General features: G+C 30.9%; 1 protein-coding gene across 1 annotated transcript in view; it reads right to left on the bottom strand.

Moving 5' to 3' along the window:
- LOC123007096 overlaps positions 1–13,401 on the bottom strand; it is a 37,584-nt gene extending 24,183 nt beyond the window's left edge. Inside the window, exons 1-2 of the mRNA XM_044402140.1 lie at positions 13,307–13,401; positions 3,388–3,459 (exon numbers count right to left, since the gene is read on the bottom strand). Of these exons, the coding sequence (XP_044258075.1) occupies positions 3,388–3,430 (43 nt within the window). The 5' untranslated portion in view covers positions 3,431–3,459; positions 13,307–13,401. The remainder of the gene's footprint in view (positions 1–3,387; positions 3,460–13,306) is intronic.
- Between the last annotated feature and the right edge of the window lie 4,404 nt (positions 13,402–17,805).

Below are 17,805 nucleotides of genomic sequence, written 5' to 3'. Positions count from 1 at the left end.
TTTACACTATTTTATCTTTTAAGAGCTTCTTAAATTGTCAATTGTCAAAAATGTTATAGCAAACACGAAAAGCTATTTCATTTATTACATATTGTTCTATTGTACCTATTTCATAAATTAATACAGAACGAACTAGGTAATTATAATTAATTGCGTTAAACTCATTTTTCGTATAATGGAATATTAAACACCAGAAATATTTATGATTTAAATCATATATTTAAATCATCCTTATTTGCATTTAACATGATACATACAGGGCAGGAAATCAAACCAAACGTTTTTTGCCTAAAGTATTTAATTAAAAAACAAAACTAATTAATAAGTGATAAAATAAAAATGTGATTTTTAAGAATACTTTTTTGAAAATTTTTATTCTGAGTTCTGCAATTTTTTTTATATTTTTTTGAATAGCAACCTTCTACAAAACCTTTCTTTATAAGGACTATAAAAAATTTCATGTAAGTTACTATTTTGATAAAAAAATTCATCTAACTCAAAAACAACACAAAATTTATATCTGAAAACACGGTCACATTTTTTATAGCATTTTATTTTCTGAAGGCAAATGATTAAAAATACGCTTGATTCCATATTTTTTTTTACCCCAAATATCTGAAAAAGTTTCATCAATTCTACCACAGGCGTGACATTTATTTAYAAGCTTTGATCAGTTCAATGTCGGTGCCATCTTTGAAATAACAATAACTTGTAATTTGTGACGCACCCACTTGAAGAAACAAATTTACCTACCTTGATTATTGCATCAAAATGTCGTTAAATGTGACACTATGGGATAGTGTTTTAAAATCAAATTCTAAAAAGATGTCTTAAATAAGAATGAAAAAAATTTCTTACATAAATTCGTAGGTGTGTTAAAAAATCTTTTGTGGTTGGTTGGTTATTCATTCAAAAAGCGAAAAATGTTTATGTCTGATTAATTGAAAAATTTTTTCAGTTGTCTCTATAACATTTTTTGAGAAAATTACGATCTTGGGAACGTCAAAAGTGTCTTTGTGTAATTTTGACCAATAATCACAATGACATCAAAAGGGAAATTTTTAATCTTTAATAATTTTTTTCTAAGGTTAATCCCAAGCTATTTTCGATATTCGAATGTTATTTTTCCCCAAAAACGGTGTGAGTTCATTCAGTTTTCAAAAGTAAACCTCAAATTGGATATACCAGGTGAATAAAAAGTATGGAACCAAACGTTTTTTGCTTAAACTATTTATTTTTTAAAAAAACTAATTATTGAATGATAAAGTACTATAAAAATGTGATGATTTAACAAGAATAAAATTTTTCCAAATTTCCTTTTGTTTTTGAATTCTACAAAAAAAATATTTTTTTAAATGGCAACCCACTATAAAATCATTTTTCTCATAAAAGCTATACTCTAAGGATTACAACTATCTGCTTTATATTTAATTTTTTGAAAAAAATGTTTTCACATAAATTGCAAATTTGACAAAAAAAATCGCAAACTCAAAAACAAAACAAAATTTCGTTCTGAAAATACGATCACATTTTTTATATTACTTTAATTTATATTAATTATAATTTTCTGGAGGCAATTTATATTCACCCTGCATACAAAGTTTACGAAAAAAATGTATTTTATGTAAAAGTTTCTCCAATCCTGAATCCTGTGAGTACATTATGTTTTAACTAACTTAAGATCAGCAAGAATTTGAAAATTTTAGTTTGGTACAAAAATAACATCTTTTCCACCTACACAAAACGAGCTTTTGCCACATATCTGAAAAAACTGTCACTTTTAAAAAAACCTTACTTTATTTTTTATTCATAAACAGGTCACACTTTGAAAAAACTAAAGCAAATTTATCATGTACACTTAATTCACTTGTWGCACACGATAATTTGATATGCTRGCCGCTGATTTTAAGTGCACAAGTAATTAAAAWAAAAAAATCTCTTGCGACTACTTTATACTAGTATAAAATAATAATTAACTCTGATCTGGAACGCGTGTGMTTTTATTGATTTTMTTATCAATGAAAGTAGAGAAACACTGTATTTATGCCAGCGCAGTGTTATTACATTTCTTCTATTAACTTGGGGACTTTGGGATTTGAAGACAACTGTCCAGACAGCTTTAATTGCCACAATTAACCGACTAATATGTTCTTTATTGATAAAAATTCAACTTTTTCCCCGTGCAATTTACACCAAATGAAACAAGTTTGTTCATTGAAGGTTATTAGAAATCCGGCAGGTGTTTAACAGCGTCAAAATTCCATTGTTATTTCATGTACCTCATAACCTTTTATAGCTTTTACTGTAATATTCTTGGTGATACAACAAATATCATTTTACTACCTCCAGTTTAAATGCAAACATAGCGKAAATTTACATGTTTCGAGCTTTTATCACATCGTTTACTAATTAAGTGTGAGCTTAAAAATCCAGCCTCCAGTTCAGCAATTTATCTCTGAAACGTCGTGACGATTTACGAGAGAGGTTGAAGAGTTACCGCAAAACCCCAATCGGCAATCAGCAACTTTTGTGCAACTTGAAACCGCATGCAGTTTTGTCTTAAGTGAAAGTCTCACGAATTGACAAAGCCGCCAAAAACTTATTTATTAAGCCTTTGGAGATTTAATCRGACTTCTTTCGTGTACCATCTACGTGAGTCCGTTCAAAGCTGCCAACTTACTCACACCTCAGGGGAAATCGAAGTTATAATCGCTATTTAATGTATTATTTGTTCTACGCTAGAACGAGCGAGAAATTATGATTCAATTACGTTCTCACATAATATATTTTGCGATAAAATAAGAAGTTACGAGGGCTGTAATGTAATGGGTTTATTTCCGTTTATCTCCGTTTAAAAGCCCCTCRAAGGTAGCGTTTTCCGGTTCTGGGTGAATTTAATTTATTCGTGAACTACACAAATTCGCTCTTTGAGTAACTGTCGACGATGGACCGCCCCATCCGTGTTTCACATGAAAATCAGTAAAATGCAATGAGCAAGCGGATCTTTGGATAACCCGTTGCGGTTTCAAAATCGCAGGCCACAATTTTTGATAATGACATTTAACGCTGATGTAATCTGGCTAAAATCGTCGAGTTAAAGCTTTGCCAAAATAATTCAAATATTGGCCCTGGAAGGGCAAAATGACAGTCAGGACAGGGTGGAATAGAGCAAGGGTGGTCCGATGACGTACTTCCACGTAATCGAGTTTAACTCCTCTCTAGTTATTTGAAAGCCGAAATTCGTTGATATAATCCTSAATAGCACGTCATTTTACTYCATTTACATGAAGCCGCAACTTTCGGAACGTCAATTCCATTACTATTATTTCTAATTTTAGATATCGATTAAATTCGTTTCTTTTATTAATTAATGCAAGGTTTTCATACCACTATCGGAACGCTGACTTCCTCGTTTGTCTCCTTTCCCCATCCTCACCYATTTAAAGCGAAACTAAAAACCTGTAAATGAAACAAACGTGTTAATGGTAATGATCACATTGGAACATATTAAAAATTCAAAATTATTCGRTGCGCTAATTGCCTTAAAATTACTCATAAAAAAGCTGGAACCAAATACGGAAGATTAGTTTAATAGGCTTACCTAAATAAGCGCACTAAATTATTAATAAAAGTTATCTTTTAATGCAAGCTGTCTGGCTAAGATAACTTCCAAGAAGCTTTTATGGTGAGACATATTCGACTTAGTTTGGTTTCCCAAATAAGTCTCAGACACAAATATTTTGCAATCATTTATGTTCTCACTTTGAGTTCTTTGAATATAAAAATATTATAATTTATTTTGCATTTTTCAGTAGCTGTGTTTTCGTTTTAAAAATGAAATAATCTTGGTTTTCAGAACAAATGTTGTATCATATTCATTTTTGTTTTAATAGCTAAACATTTTAAAAGATAGTAGCGGCCAGAAAATGCAAAAATAATTCTGTGACTGTTTATACTGGTTATACTAGCAGAAACAATCCTAAATTCTGAAATATATAGAGTATTATTATTGGTATTGTTTAAAAAAGTATATTTTAAACTGCGAACATATAGCTAATAAAATTAGGCTGGTACGAGTGCCGTTGCCGGCAGTAGAGGTACTGCCTAAATAATTTGTAAAATTGACAAGTTTTTGTGTATCAACATTACTGGAAATTGTTAGCTGTAACTTTTTGAATAGTCTTCATAAAATTTTCTGAGAAAATTACGATCTCGGAAACGTCAAAAGTGTCTTAGTGTAAGAGTAGACACACGTTTCAACGGCTTCTGATTTTGATCAAAATTTCTCACAATGACATCAAAAGGGAAATTTTTAATTTATAACAATTTGTTTCTATTGTTAATTCAAAGCTATTTTCATAAAGGAAAAATACGATTCGAATATTTTTCTACTATCGAATATCGTTTTTCCCCAAAAACGGTGTGAGTCCATTAAGTTTTTAAAAATAAACCTTAAATTGTAAATGTACAAAGTTTACGAAAAAAATGTAAATATTTTATGTAAAAGTTTCTCAAATCCTGAATCCTAAGAGTAAACTATGTTTTAACTAACTTGAGATCAGCAAGAATTTAAAAAATTTAGTTTGGTACAAAAATAACATCTTTTCCAAGTACACAAAACGAACTTTTGCCACAAATCTGAAAAAACTGTCATTAAAAAGAATTACTTTATCATTTCTTCATAGAGGTCACATTTTGAAAAAATTAAAGTAGACTTTTCATTTATACGTAATTCACTTGTACCACACTATAATTTGAAATTTCGAGTTTTTTGAATATAAAAATATTATAATTTATTTTGTATTTTTTACTATGTTTTCGTTTCAAAAATCAAATTTTTGGATTTTTTGGGTGTGATCAAATGTTGTATCTTAATTATTTGGTAGTGTCTTTGCTGCTGGCAACTGTATTCAACCATCATTTTAATTGGTAGAAATTTTAAAAGATAGTAGCGGTCAGAAGAAGCAAAAATAATTTAATTTACATTCTGTAAATGTTTGTACTGGTTATACCAGCAGAAACTATCCTAAATTCTGAAATATAAAGAGTTTTAATCGCTAATGATCTTCAAAAACTATTATTGGTATTTAAAAAAATATATATTTTAAACTGCAAAAAAATAGCTAGTGAAATTTAAAAAAAAAGTAAAATTAGCGACAAAAACCGGTAGTTGGTACCAGTACCGTTGCCGGCAGCAAAAGTACTGCCTAAGTAATTTGTAAAATTGACCAGTTTTCGTATATCAACATTACTGGTCATCTAAAATCCAAAATATTGGGCCGGTTTAGATTTTTTTATTTCAACAGATCGGTACACTCCTGCAAAAAGTATAGTTCTTGGTGCAAAATGGAGTTTTATCGATAGGAAAATACAACACAATTGTTTCACAGACTGTACCCAAGCGGCTTTCCATTACTCTCTTACAGAGAGAATCGTCTGCACAAAAAAAGATGAAATAAAAAATATTTGTTATTAAAAAAACATCTATTTGTATTAAAAGCGCCAAAGACACTTGAATTGCAATACCATATTGTTTTTTTCAGTATGAATTTACTCCTTTTTAATGTTACAAATTTATTCTTTTCATTAAAAAAGCTTAGGCTTCTTTCGAAATAAAGATTAATATTCAACACCAGCCATAAATATCGAAAGCTTGCTGAAAGTTTATTCAAAGGAAACTTAATTAAACTGTTGGTGTTAACTTGTCATCATTTTGTGTGTGTATTTGTAAAGTTAMATTGACTTTAATTAATAAATAAATACTAATAAAAAACCACTTCTCTGTTTCTTATTTGGGCGTTGTTTTTGTCACTATTCTCCTTCAGCAGCTGTTTTTTTTTAACTGAAGTGTTGAATAGAAATTTATTTCTAGAGCTTACATTTCTCACCGATGAATATTTCTGGTCACAAAACAATTTTTCAGTTTCATAAAATTTCAATTACTCAGCAGTGAAATTGTTAAGGAAAAAGGTGAGCTTCGACAGATGGGAAGATTGACATATTGCAAAGAAAAGCGCTTTAGATGAAGTTGCACAGTCAGCAAATTCGACTTGCCGTTCTTAACCCACTGATTTACGGCGAAATTCCTTAACCAATTTGTCTTTGACGTTTTTGTATTGTTTCTTATACAAAGAGAAATGAAAAAGGCACGAACTGAAAGCCGATTTCAGAACTGATAACAAGACTACATTCAATTTTCTCCTCRTCGCGAAAAACTGAAGTTGTTGATTGCAGTTTCAGTATCATGCACCTGCTGAGCCCATCGCATGAGTCTTCAGCAGGAACACACTGATTTATTTACTCAAGTTGTAACACTCCTGAAATATTTGTTGAGTGAAACGAGACAATTACATTCATGAAGAAGCCTCTCCTTGCTTTGTATTTTAATTTATACAAAATGAAGTCAGTAAATTCTGCCCACTTCGTGATATTATTTCATAGTCCATGTAAATTAGTCGGGACACGTAATTTGATCGAGTTACMCCCTGAAAAAAATCTACGCTGGAAATGTGATTCATGGTGAAGTTTATTTTATGGTGTGAGTGTAAACAGCGAAAATGTTTGTTCAGACGATGCTTCTGCAACGTCTGTAAACTTATTTCGCCAACGATTGATTCATCTGATGAGATCAAAAGTCACCTTGTGTCAATTTATTAGTTTTATTGGGTTCAGCCTTTGAACAACCTTTCAACTTTCCCTTAAAATGATCGGATTTATATCCGGAAGGCTGCAAAGTTAGCAAAGCTAGCTTTTGAAAACCTTGAAGCAACAGAAATGAACCGAATTTAAAAATAAAAATGTAACGCATCTGTCTGATGAACTCGTTTCTGAGATAACACTCCACTCGTGACCTCTTCCTCCAGAGTTATAACTTACGAGGGTGTTAGGTTAATGGTGGGGAAAATTAGGTGGCGTCAGGCCTGCTCCATTGCATCCGCGGATCTAAAGCGTAAATTACACACACACCAGTACCAAAAACGAGCATAACCTCCGCTACAGCAATCTGATAGCGTTTTACGTGAATTGGGAAGCAATCTACGACTGTTGAAGTTTAATTAAAGATAGGGTCTTGCAACAAAAAAATCGATCATTGCATGTTCGACAAATAAGTACACTCTCCCGGAAGAATTTGTCCTTTTGTGTGCCGCCACCACCAGCAATCAGGACGTCCTGTCGGTGGAAACGTGAGCGCAAACGGAGAATAGTGATGGACGACTGCAGTGATTGGGGCGTGACAAGCGGCAGAATTTGCAAGGCCTAAATCAACCCTTCAGACCTAAATTTACAAGAACACTGAAGCATTTACACCAAAAATCCATTCGGGGACAAATATATTTAAATTATGCCAATCATCCTGCTTTCAAAAATCATTTCAATTCAGACAAAAATTCTATAAAACCTATCTTGGGCCTGATTCTTGAAGCTTTTGTTACAAGCAAGCCCAGTGGCGTACAGAGCAAAGGGGCTCGCACGGGACCTTTTCGTTGTCCAGGTACAAATTTAAAAAATTCTACAATATTTTTTTTTATATTAGCTGTTGAAATTGTTGTCTGTTTGAGCTCATAGATATAGAGTGTTATACAGATCGAAGCAGAATTAAGTCCTCCTCCATTTAATGAAGAAAAATTTGGAGCGTTWTATTTAGAGAAATTCATCCATTAATAACGTTAAATTTTTAGGATTTGTTAATCAATTTTTAATTATGAATCCGCCAAAAGAAAGATTGATCCTTTCTACTTTAAATGCCAAAATACGATTCCATATTATCAATTTTTGAAGATGAAGGTTCAAAGTCAAAAATTTTCAAAAAGTCTACAACTCTCAAAAACGACTTCTATAAAACCTATCTTGGGCCTGATTCTAGAAGCTTTTGTTATAAGCAAGCCCAGTGGCGTACTGAGCAAAGAGGCTAGCACGGGCCCTTTTCGTTGTCCAGTTAGAATTTAAAAAATTCTACAATATTTTTTTTTTTATATTAGCTGTTGAAATTGTTGTCTGTTTGAGCTCATAGATATAGAGTGTTATACAGATCGAAGCAGAATTAAATTCTCCTCCGTTTAATAAAAAAAAAATGGAGCGTTTTATTTAGAAAAATTGACCTATTAGTAACGTTTAATTTTTAGGATTTGTTAATCAATTTTTAATTATGAATCCGCCAAAAGAAAGGTTGATCCTTTCCTTTTAAATGCCAAAATACGATTCCATAATAATTAAAAATTACAGAATTATCAATTTTTGAAGATGAAGGTTCAAAGTCAAGAATTTTCAACAAGTCTACAACTCTCAAAAACGACCGAACTTAGGTAGAGAGAAGATCGATCATAACTTTTATAGAATAACTTGGGGAATCCAGAAACACAATAAAAAACAAATTATGCGAATCATCAAAAATCATTTCAATTCAGACAAAAAATTCTATAAAACTTATCTTGGGCCTGATTCTAGAAGCTTTTGTTACAAGCAAGCCCAGTGGCGTACTGAGCAAAGAGGCTCGCACGGGACCTTTTTGTTGTCCAGTTACAAATTACAAATTTAAAAAATTCTTCAATATTTTTTTTTTATATTAGCTGTTGAAATTATTGTCTACTTGAGCTCATATAGATATAGAGTGTTATACAGATCGAAGCAGAATTAAGTTCTCCTCCATTTAATGAAGAATAAATTGGAGCGTTTTATTTAGAGAAATTCACCTATTAGTAACGTTAAATTTTTAGGATTTGTTAATCAATTTTTAATTATGAATCCGCCAAAGAAAGATCGATCCTTTCTACTTTAAATGCCAAAATACGATTCCATAATAATTAAAAAAAGTTATCAATTTTTGAAGAGGAAGGTTCAAAGTGAAAAATTTTCAAAAACTCTCAAAAACGACTAAACTTAGGTAGAGAAATGATAACTTTCATAGAATAACTTGGGGAATCCAAAAACGCAATAAAAAACATGGCTTTCTAAATAAAATAAGTAACTAAATAAAAAAAAAATAATAAAGTAACAAAATTCATACCCACTTCCAATATAACCGGAAGTGAATAATATTTTCGTTAAGAAGGACCTAACTGATTATGGCTATATACAATTTTTTAGCCAAATATTATCAGAACTTTCAATACTTCTAATGTAATGAGGCATATTTATTAATTTATTCATATTAAATAATAGTATTATTAATAGTATTATTAAATTTTAGTATATTTTTGTATTATTTTTACAAGTTATATTTTTTGAATAGATTTACAAAAACAATTATTGATTGTAACCTTGCTATGGTGAATGTGGGAAGGGGGCCCGTTAAAGGCTCAGTACGCCACTGAGCACTCCCATCTTGTTTTCAAAAATCACAATACTGAACACTATCATCAATGAAAATAGCGCGGATGTTATCACACTTTTTCAGTGCAAAATCGATATTGAACAAGCTGATATTGTGAGACTTAAAACCGTAATGTTGCATCACACAATAAAAGCCCTGCCATCAAAATTTCTTTTGAATGTAAACTACAAGTTTTATCTCAAAGTGAAGTGAGAAATGTTTATTTTTATGTTTATTACTAGCTGCTTCTGTGTGTGAGTTCAAGCTACGATACAGGGTGTTTGCGGATTACGAGCAAAAAGTCAATTTGAAGACCATAATTTTTTTTATCCGTGTGATTTTTTTCTGGAGTTTTTTTTCTTTACGCTGTTTCTGTTCCATAGTTTTTTTTATGAAAGAATGTAAATATTCCAGCGGAGACAGGTTTTCAGCCTCAACTTATTTTTAGTTTTAACTCAAAAATGACGTGTTTTCGGCAAAATTTGGAAAAAGAAAAGTTGTTTCTCTTGACAAATTCTATTAGTGGTTAAAATATTTATATTACGTAAAAATGTAGAGATTTACTCATCACTTTCATCTTTTTTATGCTGTTTAAAAGTGAGCAAAAAAATCAATATTTTTTTGCTTTTGCGACAATTCGCTTCTTATAAATCAATAGGTGATAGATAATTACCCTTGCCCTACCCTTATCAACAATGGGTATTCATACTCTTGCACAAAATTACATGATCGTAAACAAGTCAAGGGTGGAACTGTGTGAAAGGTTTTTGTTCAATGTCGCTGTGAAKGGTTTAAATTTGTGCATTATGTATCCTGTGATATGGATATTACATTTTAAAACCTCATATGGCATGTGATTGTTACTCTTGTTTACCTATCAGCTATCACACGTTGTACAAAGTTTGCTTTAATAAAAAAAACCCTCGCTATTATTAACCAAACACATTTGACTGATTTGAAAAGTTAATGAATTATTTTAGTTATTTAAAACGGAAAATGTTACCGTTACATACAATTAGCAATAATAGAATCAGCTGAAGACAAAATGTTTTTTAATTATTTTAATAAAAAAGCTTTACTTAAAAAGTATTTTTATAATTTTCTGCTGTTACTTTGGTTTCTGTAATAACAAATGTAACGTCATCTTTTAGTACAAATTGGCAACACTAATGTCTTAGGAACAGGTTCAAATGCCACAAAAACAAGTTAATTAATATGTAATTCCTCAATGAATATTTCACTAAGTACTCTAATTAAATATATTATTTAATTACAATTGTTAAACTAAATGTTAATAGAACAGATTCACAATAAATTGTCTAATTAGATATTAAAGTTAATAATAATAATGGAACATTCCTAGACCCTGGTAAATGAAATATATTCCAATTTCAGCTACATAATACCTTTATTGTGGTGACATAAACCACTACATTTAATAACAGCACAATAAAAGAGTCAAGGGAAAGGTCACATAAAGAGATAAAGTGGAATTAATATCAAAAATCTTTATTTTAGCACTTATTACAACTGTTCATTTGTGTTAGACAATAAGCTCCTACTTTTTTAACGTTMGTWTTAGAATTGAATCGCTTTCAAAACCACCACAGCATAACAATCATGACAATTTATCAAAACGTAAAAATTTTAGGAYAAATCGTAAAAAAAAATTAACAAAACAGCTTTGAATAATGATAATTACGTATTTAAATAAACCACCTTTCAACATAATGAGCCGATAATGTCTTTTTCCTCGGGAAATGAGCTCTGAAGTTGACTAACTCGCTACGTGTCAGTGATCATTTCGAAAGAAGAGCAAACTCTTCGATCTCTTTCAATATTAATGAGATCATGTTCAAAACATCACGAAGTGGAACAGCAAAGATTATAATTTTACCTAAATTAACCGACTTTGCAAGAGCTTTTAATGAAAGAACATGAATTCGGGGTGATTCAACATGTTACAAATTCAACCAATTAAATTTGTAGCTTCCAAGTTAACTRTCCTAAATTTAAGATAAAATACACAAACCAGGGTCGTCCGATCAAAACACCAAATTTACATCAAATTAATTCGCATTTTCCACCCTCCGCTATCAACACCTGGCTGCTATTATTTAATTAGGTGCGTTGATTTCACACAAAAGATAAGAGTTAGATTAATGAGGGCTCGTCCTGGATTTTTAATTCGGAAAAATAAAATTCACATTTTCCAGAGAAGACAATCTCCGGTCAAAAAGCTAATCACGGTTTATAGTCCAAATAGTGTAATTTTGCAACAGAAGTACTCAGTGATGACGATAATTACTTTCAAAGTAGTTAGGTTTAAAATGGTTTTCTACGACGACTCCACCTCAAATAAATTAGAAAGGTTTGCGAGCATGGTGGAAGTTGAGCCAGTTTTCACCGGCTATCCTGAGCTTTGGAAGGGAAGAAAAGCACCAACATATCGATTTATAATTGCACGTTTCAGTATTGATTCTGGAAATATCTCATTTAACTATTACACAGTTGAAGACATTTAAAGCAATGAATGAACTCGAACTGAAACGAATTTCATAAAACAAACTCCCACGTTTTATAAAATTCTCATTAAACTTAAACACACTTTATGATTTAATTAACAAGTTCCAGTTTAATCAGATTTGTCAGAAAAAAAAAATCATAAAAAAAAATAATACTGTAGAGTATAAACTCAAGACCATCACATGATTTCAAAATTAATATAAATGAAATAAATAAAGCAAAACTTTGATTTTTGTCTGAAATATTAATAAAAATATTTTATATTTTGCTTCTCGCTTATGTTAAAAATATATATATTCTACTCAAAATTTCTGCAAAGTCTGCAAAATTCCCAACATCTGTGAAATCTCTAATTTAATTTGTGCAATTTTGCAAATACGTCGAGTTGCTTGCTTAACTTTCTATTGGAGCTTAGACTTAATTAACTTTAAATGTTTTATTGTCAAATCAAATAAGAATTGCGTCTTTATTGGTTAAGAATGCAGATAATGCATTGTATTATTTAAAACCCCTAATTTTGCAATTGGCACTTTCTATTCTGACTAAATATCATTTTATAATGTTACAAACTGCAATTAATTAATTTTTCAAATAATGAAATATTGAAAATTTTAGCTTCAATTTCCGACAGTCGGAAATATTAATTGCCCCGTCTATATTTGCTTGCTTTGAAGGTTATTACCAAACAGATCTATGAATTCTGTTTTCTTTCAGTTCCCTGCCTTACAGGCATGTTCGATGAAAGGCTGAAAATGAAAGGAAATTTTATTTCAGCTAAGCTTTTTTATTGTTTTGATTCGTTCCACGTTCAAAGTTCATTTAAACTGGGAGGGGGATTTTACTGGCATTCTGTAAATCCTGTGTGAAAAATTATTAGTCGATTTACGTTATAATGCTATAGTCGACTTCAATGGCTTGCTAAACTTTTGTAAAATTGATTGATATTGTCGGATGTCGCAAAAAACATAAAATCCGGCTTAAGTTGGATTGCACAAAATACTTTCATAATTAAAATAAGTTGCTGTCAAAAAGAAAGTTTTCCAATAAATCTCTGTCTCAAATTAATCTACCTCTTGACGTTCTTATAAGTTTTTTGTTTCAATTATGTTAGTTATTCTTCTATCCACTTAGAATAAGCGCTAATTTAACTTGTAAAACTAGTTTAATAACTGAACTCTTAATTTGAATAAAAAATATGTAAAGTTATCTCCGTGTACACAAAGGCAGTTTTCATAGCATAATAAATTTTCACCGGTGAAGAATATAATGCCCCTGTTTATTTGAACAAAGGAAGTTAAACCAGGCAGAAAATGTATTTGACTGCTTAGAAAACAAAGTTCATAGTACCCACGAACACGAACAATTTACCAAAAAGTAAAAAGTAAAGTATTTCTGTTTAAACAAATTAAATTCTAGTGTTTATATTCTTTTTAATAATTTTCAGTATCCGCAGCAAAAATTCAAACTCACCATAAAATTTAAATATTAGAGTTCCTGTCACTAAGCTCTAGATATGTCTGTAAGGATATGTCAACAAAATCTGACCGAACTGTAAAATATTCCCGATAGGACTAAACAGGACTACCCTGAAAATAAGGATAATACCCCAAAAACCCTGTTGCGCAGCTACTCTTCATTGAGAATTTAAACAAGAAGCGCGATCTACTAGACAGGTCTGAAACTTCAAAGACTGAAGTGAGGTTTCTACATCGTCGCCGAATTTCTTGCAATAAAGAAAACTTTAATGTTATTACATTTAAAAAGCGATTTCTTCCAAATCCAAATCAATTTCCGGAACAAAATTTAAAAACAAAGGTTAGTATGTTTGCACATAATGTAATGAGATTCGCTGACAAAAAATTGGTAAATAAATGTAATTYAGGATAAAGTTTGTTTTCTGAATTGTTTTGATTTGTAAAGTCAATAAATAAATGGATAATAATGATTATTAATTCCAGGTGATTGATATTAAATTAAAAGTTGTATTTACCTTTGTGGTTGTTTACAAACGTGATAATTTTGAAAAAGATTTTTGTCCAAAAGTGTTCACAAATATTACTACTACAAATTATATTTTTAGTCATCACTTTCCGACTGTTTTATTTACTTCCCAAAATGTTTTTACAACTATAAATAACACACATCATATTGTTGAGCAAGTTTCTTGGTTTAGTTGTCCCTAAACGCAAAGAGTTTGGACTTTAATCCAAATTATAAAATCAGCCTATTTTACAAACAAATATTTTGAGGATTTTTTTACCAAAATATAATAACACACTAAAGATTTTGGACTTTAGTCCAAATTATAAAATCAGCCCATTTTCCAAACAAATACTTTGAGGATTTTTTTACCAAAATATTCAAATACTTTATAACCATAAACGCAAAAAACTGTAGGGTGAGTGAGGGAATTTGTTTAGTATAGAAGGTTGATGTAGATTTTGTAACGTAAATTACAAAATTAAAAAAATACAAAAATAAAATTTGAGCATTGTTTATAGTAAACAGCCCAAAACAATAACAATAGAATTAACCTTGAAGGATAGGTTAAACCAATTTTAATTTCCAATTTAAACAAGACACATTTAAAAATGATCCGTTTAACTGTTATCATTGAAAAACTTTTTTTATACGGCATAATTTGGTATAAGATCCTCTCTATTTGAAAAGGTGTTGGATTAAAAGTTCCGAGTTTTGACGAAGTCGGCGACAGACTCAATTTCATTTAGAGTTGCACAAGTCAAACTTTAATATTTTTACATTAAAAGCAGAAAATGTAGTTGAATGAGAAAAAGTTAGAAGAGAAAAGCTCCGAATTAAGATGCAGCCACTTTTACTTCATTAAATTGTTTCGACTCCTCACTCATACAAAATGATTAAATTTATGCTTAATTTTCAGCGACACAAACGAGGACTAAAGTGAAGCACGCTTCATGAGCTAATTGGAAACTCATAACGGTTTTTTTAACTAAATTCCACTAGTTCCTAAGAAATTTATACTTGATATTTTGATACTTTAGTGACTTAAAGCGACTTAAATAAAATGTTTCATGTGTTGTTATTATATTCGATTATAAGAAACGAGACGTTTTAGCTCGTGAAAGCTCCGTCATCCTTTCGCTCCTGACAAAACTTTGAAATATATTTGCGCATAAAGTTTCTTAGTTATAGCAAATCTTGTGATCTGATGTTATGTTTATATTGTTGACTGCCATAAATTTGTAGTTTTATCTATTTCTACAGGTAAAAGCTTTTGGATAGATTGGCAAAACTTATTAATGTTATTTGGTTGAAACTTGCAAAAATAGGAACGCATCTCTGGGTCAAAACTAATGAAAAATATGTACCTATTATAAGAAGCAGTCTGATTAAGAATTATTTCTTAACTAGTTGGCTGTTTAATAATTTTCTTGGCAAACTCGTTATGCTGATGCAATTCGTCATTACAGGCGAGAAGTTCGAGTCAAGGGAAGTTACTTTTGAAATAAAAGAAAAAGAAAAGAGAGACTAACGGCCGGAAAGACTGGGGAAAAAATAGAGAATTATGCGAGACAAATTTAATTAAGAAATCCCTCAAACTCAATTTCCATACCGTCCGACCACCAAAAGCACCACTCTTCAATCCCGACTACCTGAATTAAATTTCTTTTAATAAATTTGGTGGTCGACAGGAAAGATTTAAGTTTGTGTCGGAATCGAAGTCGTTAGAGTATTTTCTAAAGCTGATAAACTAAGATAAAAGCGTGGACCATGCGAAAAGTTTCATATCAGCAAAACTGCAACCTGAAATATCGGTACTTTAAGACCGTTTTGTCAAGAATAACGTTTTATTATATTTCTATTGCGAAAACTGTGCTCGTTTATTATAAACTTGGCTCGTCCTTTTTGTAACTGTTTATTGATACGTTTGATGGAGTGGACAGTGGAATTTTTTCCGCCATTCCACCTTGTTCGCTGAAAGAGCAGGGAGCGATTTTCACAATGGTATTTGAAATTGATTTTAAATCTGAAATCTGAAACGATATATAAATCTGAGGCAAACGCGCCATTAGCGTAGATACAAGAGTACAATATTTCATCGTCTTTCCTGGCTTGCAAAAAGGCTGCTGCAGAAGCACTATTGCACCCATCGGAGATCCATCCATCTGCTTATTCTTTGAGCGTAATTCTTTTCAAACTGCTTGCCGGGAATCATCAGTCAGCGTCACTTCCGGTACAATGGCGGGCGAAGGCTTTGTTCCCAGTTCAGTAACGGATGCTGAGCACTGAAAAGAATTAACGCGGACATTAGCCGAAAGCTRCGCGTCGTTTAATTAATCGGCTAATTGAAAACTTGCGGAATTTTTTTACCACTCGTTCATAAAGTAAAGTGATTTATCCACAATATTTAAGATCGCTGATCCGGAATATTCCCGCAAAAACAAATGATTAATCTAATTAACATTCCCCCGACGTGAAATGCACATATTTTTAAGACGCCTCTTTCAGAACACCAACTTTCAATAATTTTTCTTCCTCAAACTCAAAACCAATTTTTAAAATATAATTAAGTTACCACACAATTCATTAAACACGATCTCCCCTTTCTTTCTACAGAAAAATAACACCAATAACACTTTATGAACAACTAAAGCTATGGCTTAATTGTTTATAAAATTGTAATATTTATTTACAACAAAAGAAAAAAATCCTCAAACCCAAATTTTCCGACTTGATAACAAAAGTAAATTTTTAATTTTGAAAATAGATAAAAACAGTAGTTTTCGAAAAATACGAAATCGGTTTAAAGGGATTTGAAGAGCCTATTATTTCTATACCTTTTTTATAGCCCTATTTTAAACTTTATTACTCAATATCTCAAAATCTACTCATCGTAGAGCATTCTAAATTCTAGAAAACCATAATTTAAGCGTTTTTACGACTTAAGGTAAAGTAACTATTTTTTCGATTTTACTACCTCGCTCATCTTCAAAAATTAAAAAAAAAAAACTGGACCCAATGGCGTTTTATGCACTTATTTGAGTCTTTAAGAGAGATTTTGGTCTATTGGCAATAACTCCGGACTTATTGGAGATAACCTCTTATATTTGGTACCGTTAGATAGAAAATTTAATTTTCTATCGTACATAAAAAAAGATCAGTGCTCTATGATGAATAGTTATCGAGAAAATTTGTGATAATTGTTTTAGAATAATTCTATTATTATTACTCCAAATTAATTGAAAGACCAGTGGCGCAGGAAAAGATAGAGTTTAGGGGGTGTTTATCTTTGTAAAAAAAAATGCGCACTTATTTATAATTGTACAGGGTGTTAAAAAATATTCTGTTACTTTGCGGACCTATGTTTATAATAACAATAATTAATAAAAAAAATTCTTAATTTTTAATGCAAAACTTACRTTTCATTTTTATTACTTTTAACTTACCTTTTGTTTACTTATTTGTATACTATTAACTTTTTACACTATTTTCACTTTTGTAGATACTTGTTTTAAAGTTCGCGCTCTTATACGCCCGCCATCTATTGGTGCTTATTTTAGTTAGTATTGTGCGCTTTCTCTCTTATACTTATTAGAACATGTGCACATGTTTTTAAAGAACGCGCTCTTATGCGCCTGCCCTCTTTTGACTTTTATTTCAATTATATTTGTGAATTTGTGAAAAATTGCCGACTTGACCGGGGCTCGAACTCGGGACCTACCTGCTGGAAAGCGGGACCTTATGCCGCTGCCGACAATTTCAATGTATTTTCAATATATTTTACACAAAATTTTTCAAAAATTTATTTTTCGCATTTTTACAATGTTTTTGTGCTTTATTAAGTCTTTTGAACCCCCAAGAGTGCAAATGGACAATTTTGAAGTTTTTAATTTTTTCGATTTTCGTCGAAATTTTGGGCGATTTTCGGTACGCGGAGCGGTCTAATGCCAATAAATGCGGACTTATTAGAGATAACTTCTTATATTTGG

This window comes from Tribolium madens, unplaced genomic scaffold (genome assembly GCF_015345945.1).
Source record: "Tribolium madens isolate multiple individuals breed KSU strain unplaced genomic scaffold, Tmad_KSU_1.1 Scaffold_3;HRSCAF=73;Tcas5.2_LG2, whole genome shotgun sequence".
NCBI classification, from domain to species: Eukaryota; Metazoa; Arthropoda; class Insecta; order Coleoptera; family Tenebrionidae; genus Tribolium; species Tribolium madens.
The sequence above is the reverse complement of the archived record's forward strand: the minus strand, read 5'-3'. Positions and strand labels throughout refer to the sequence as shown.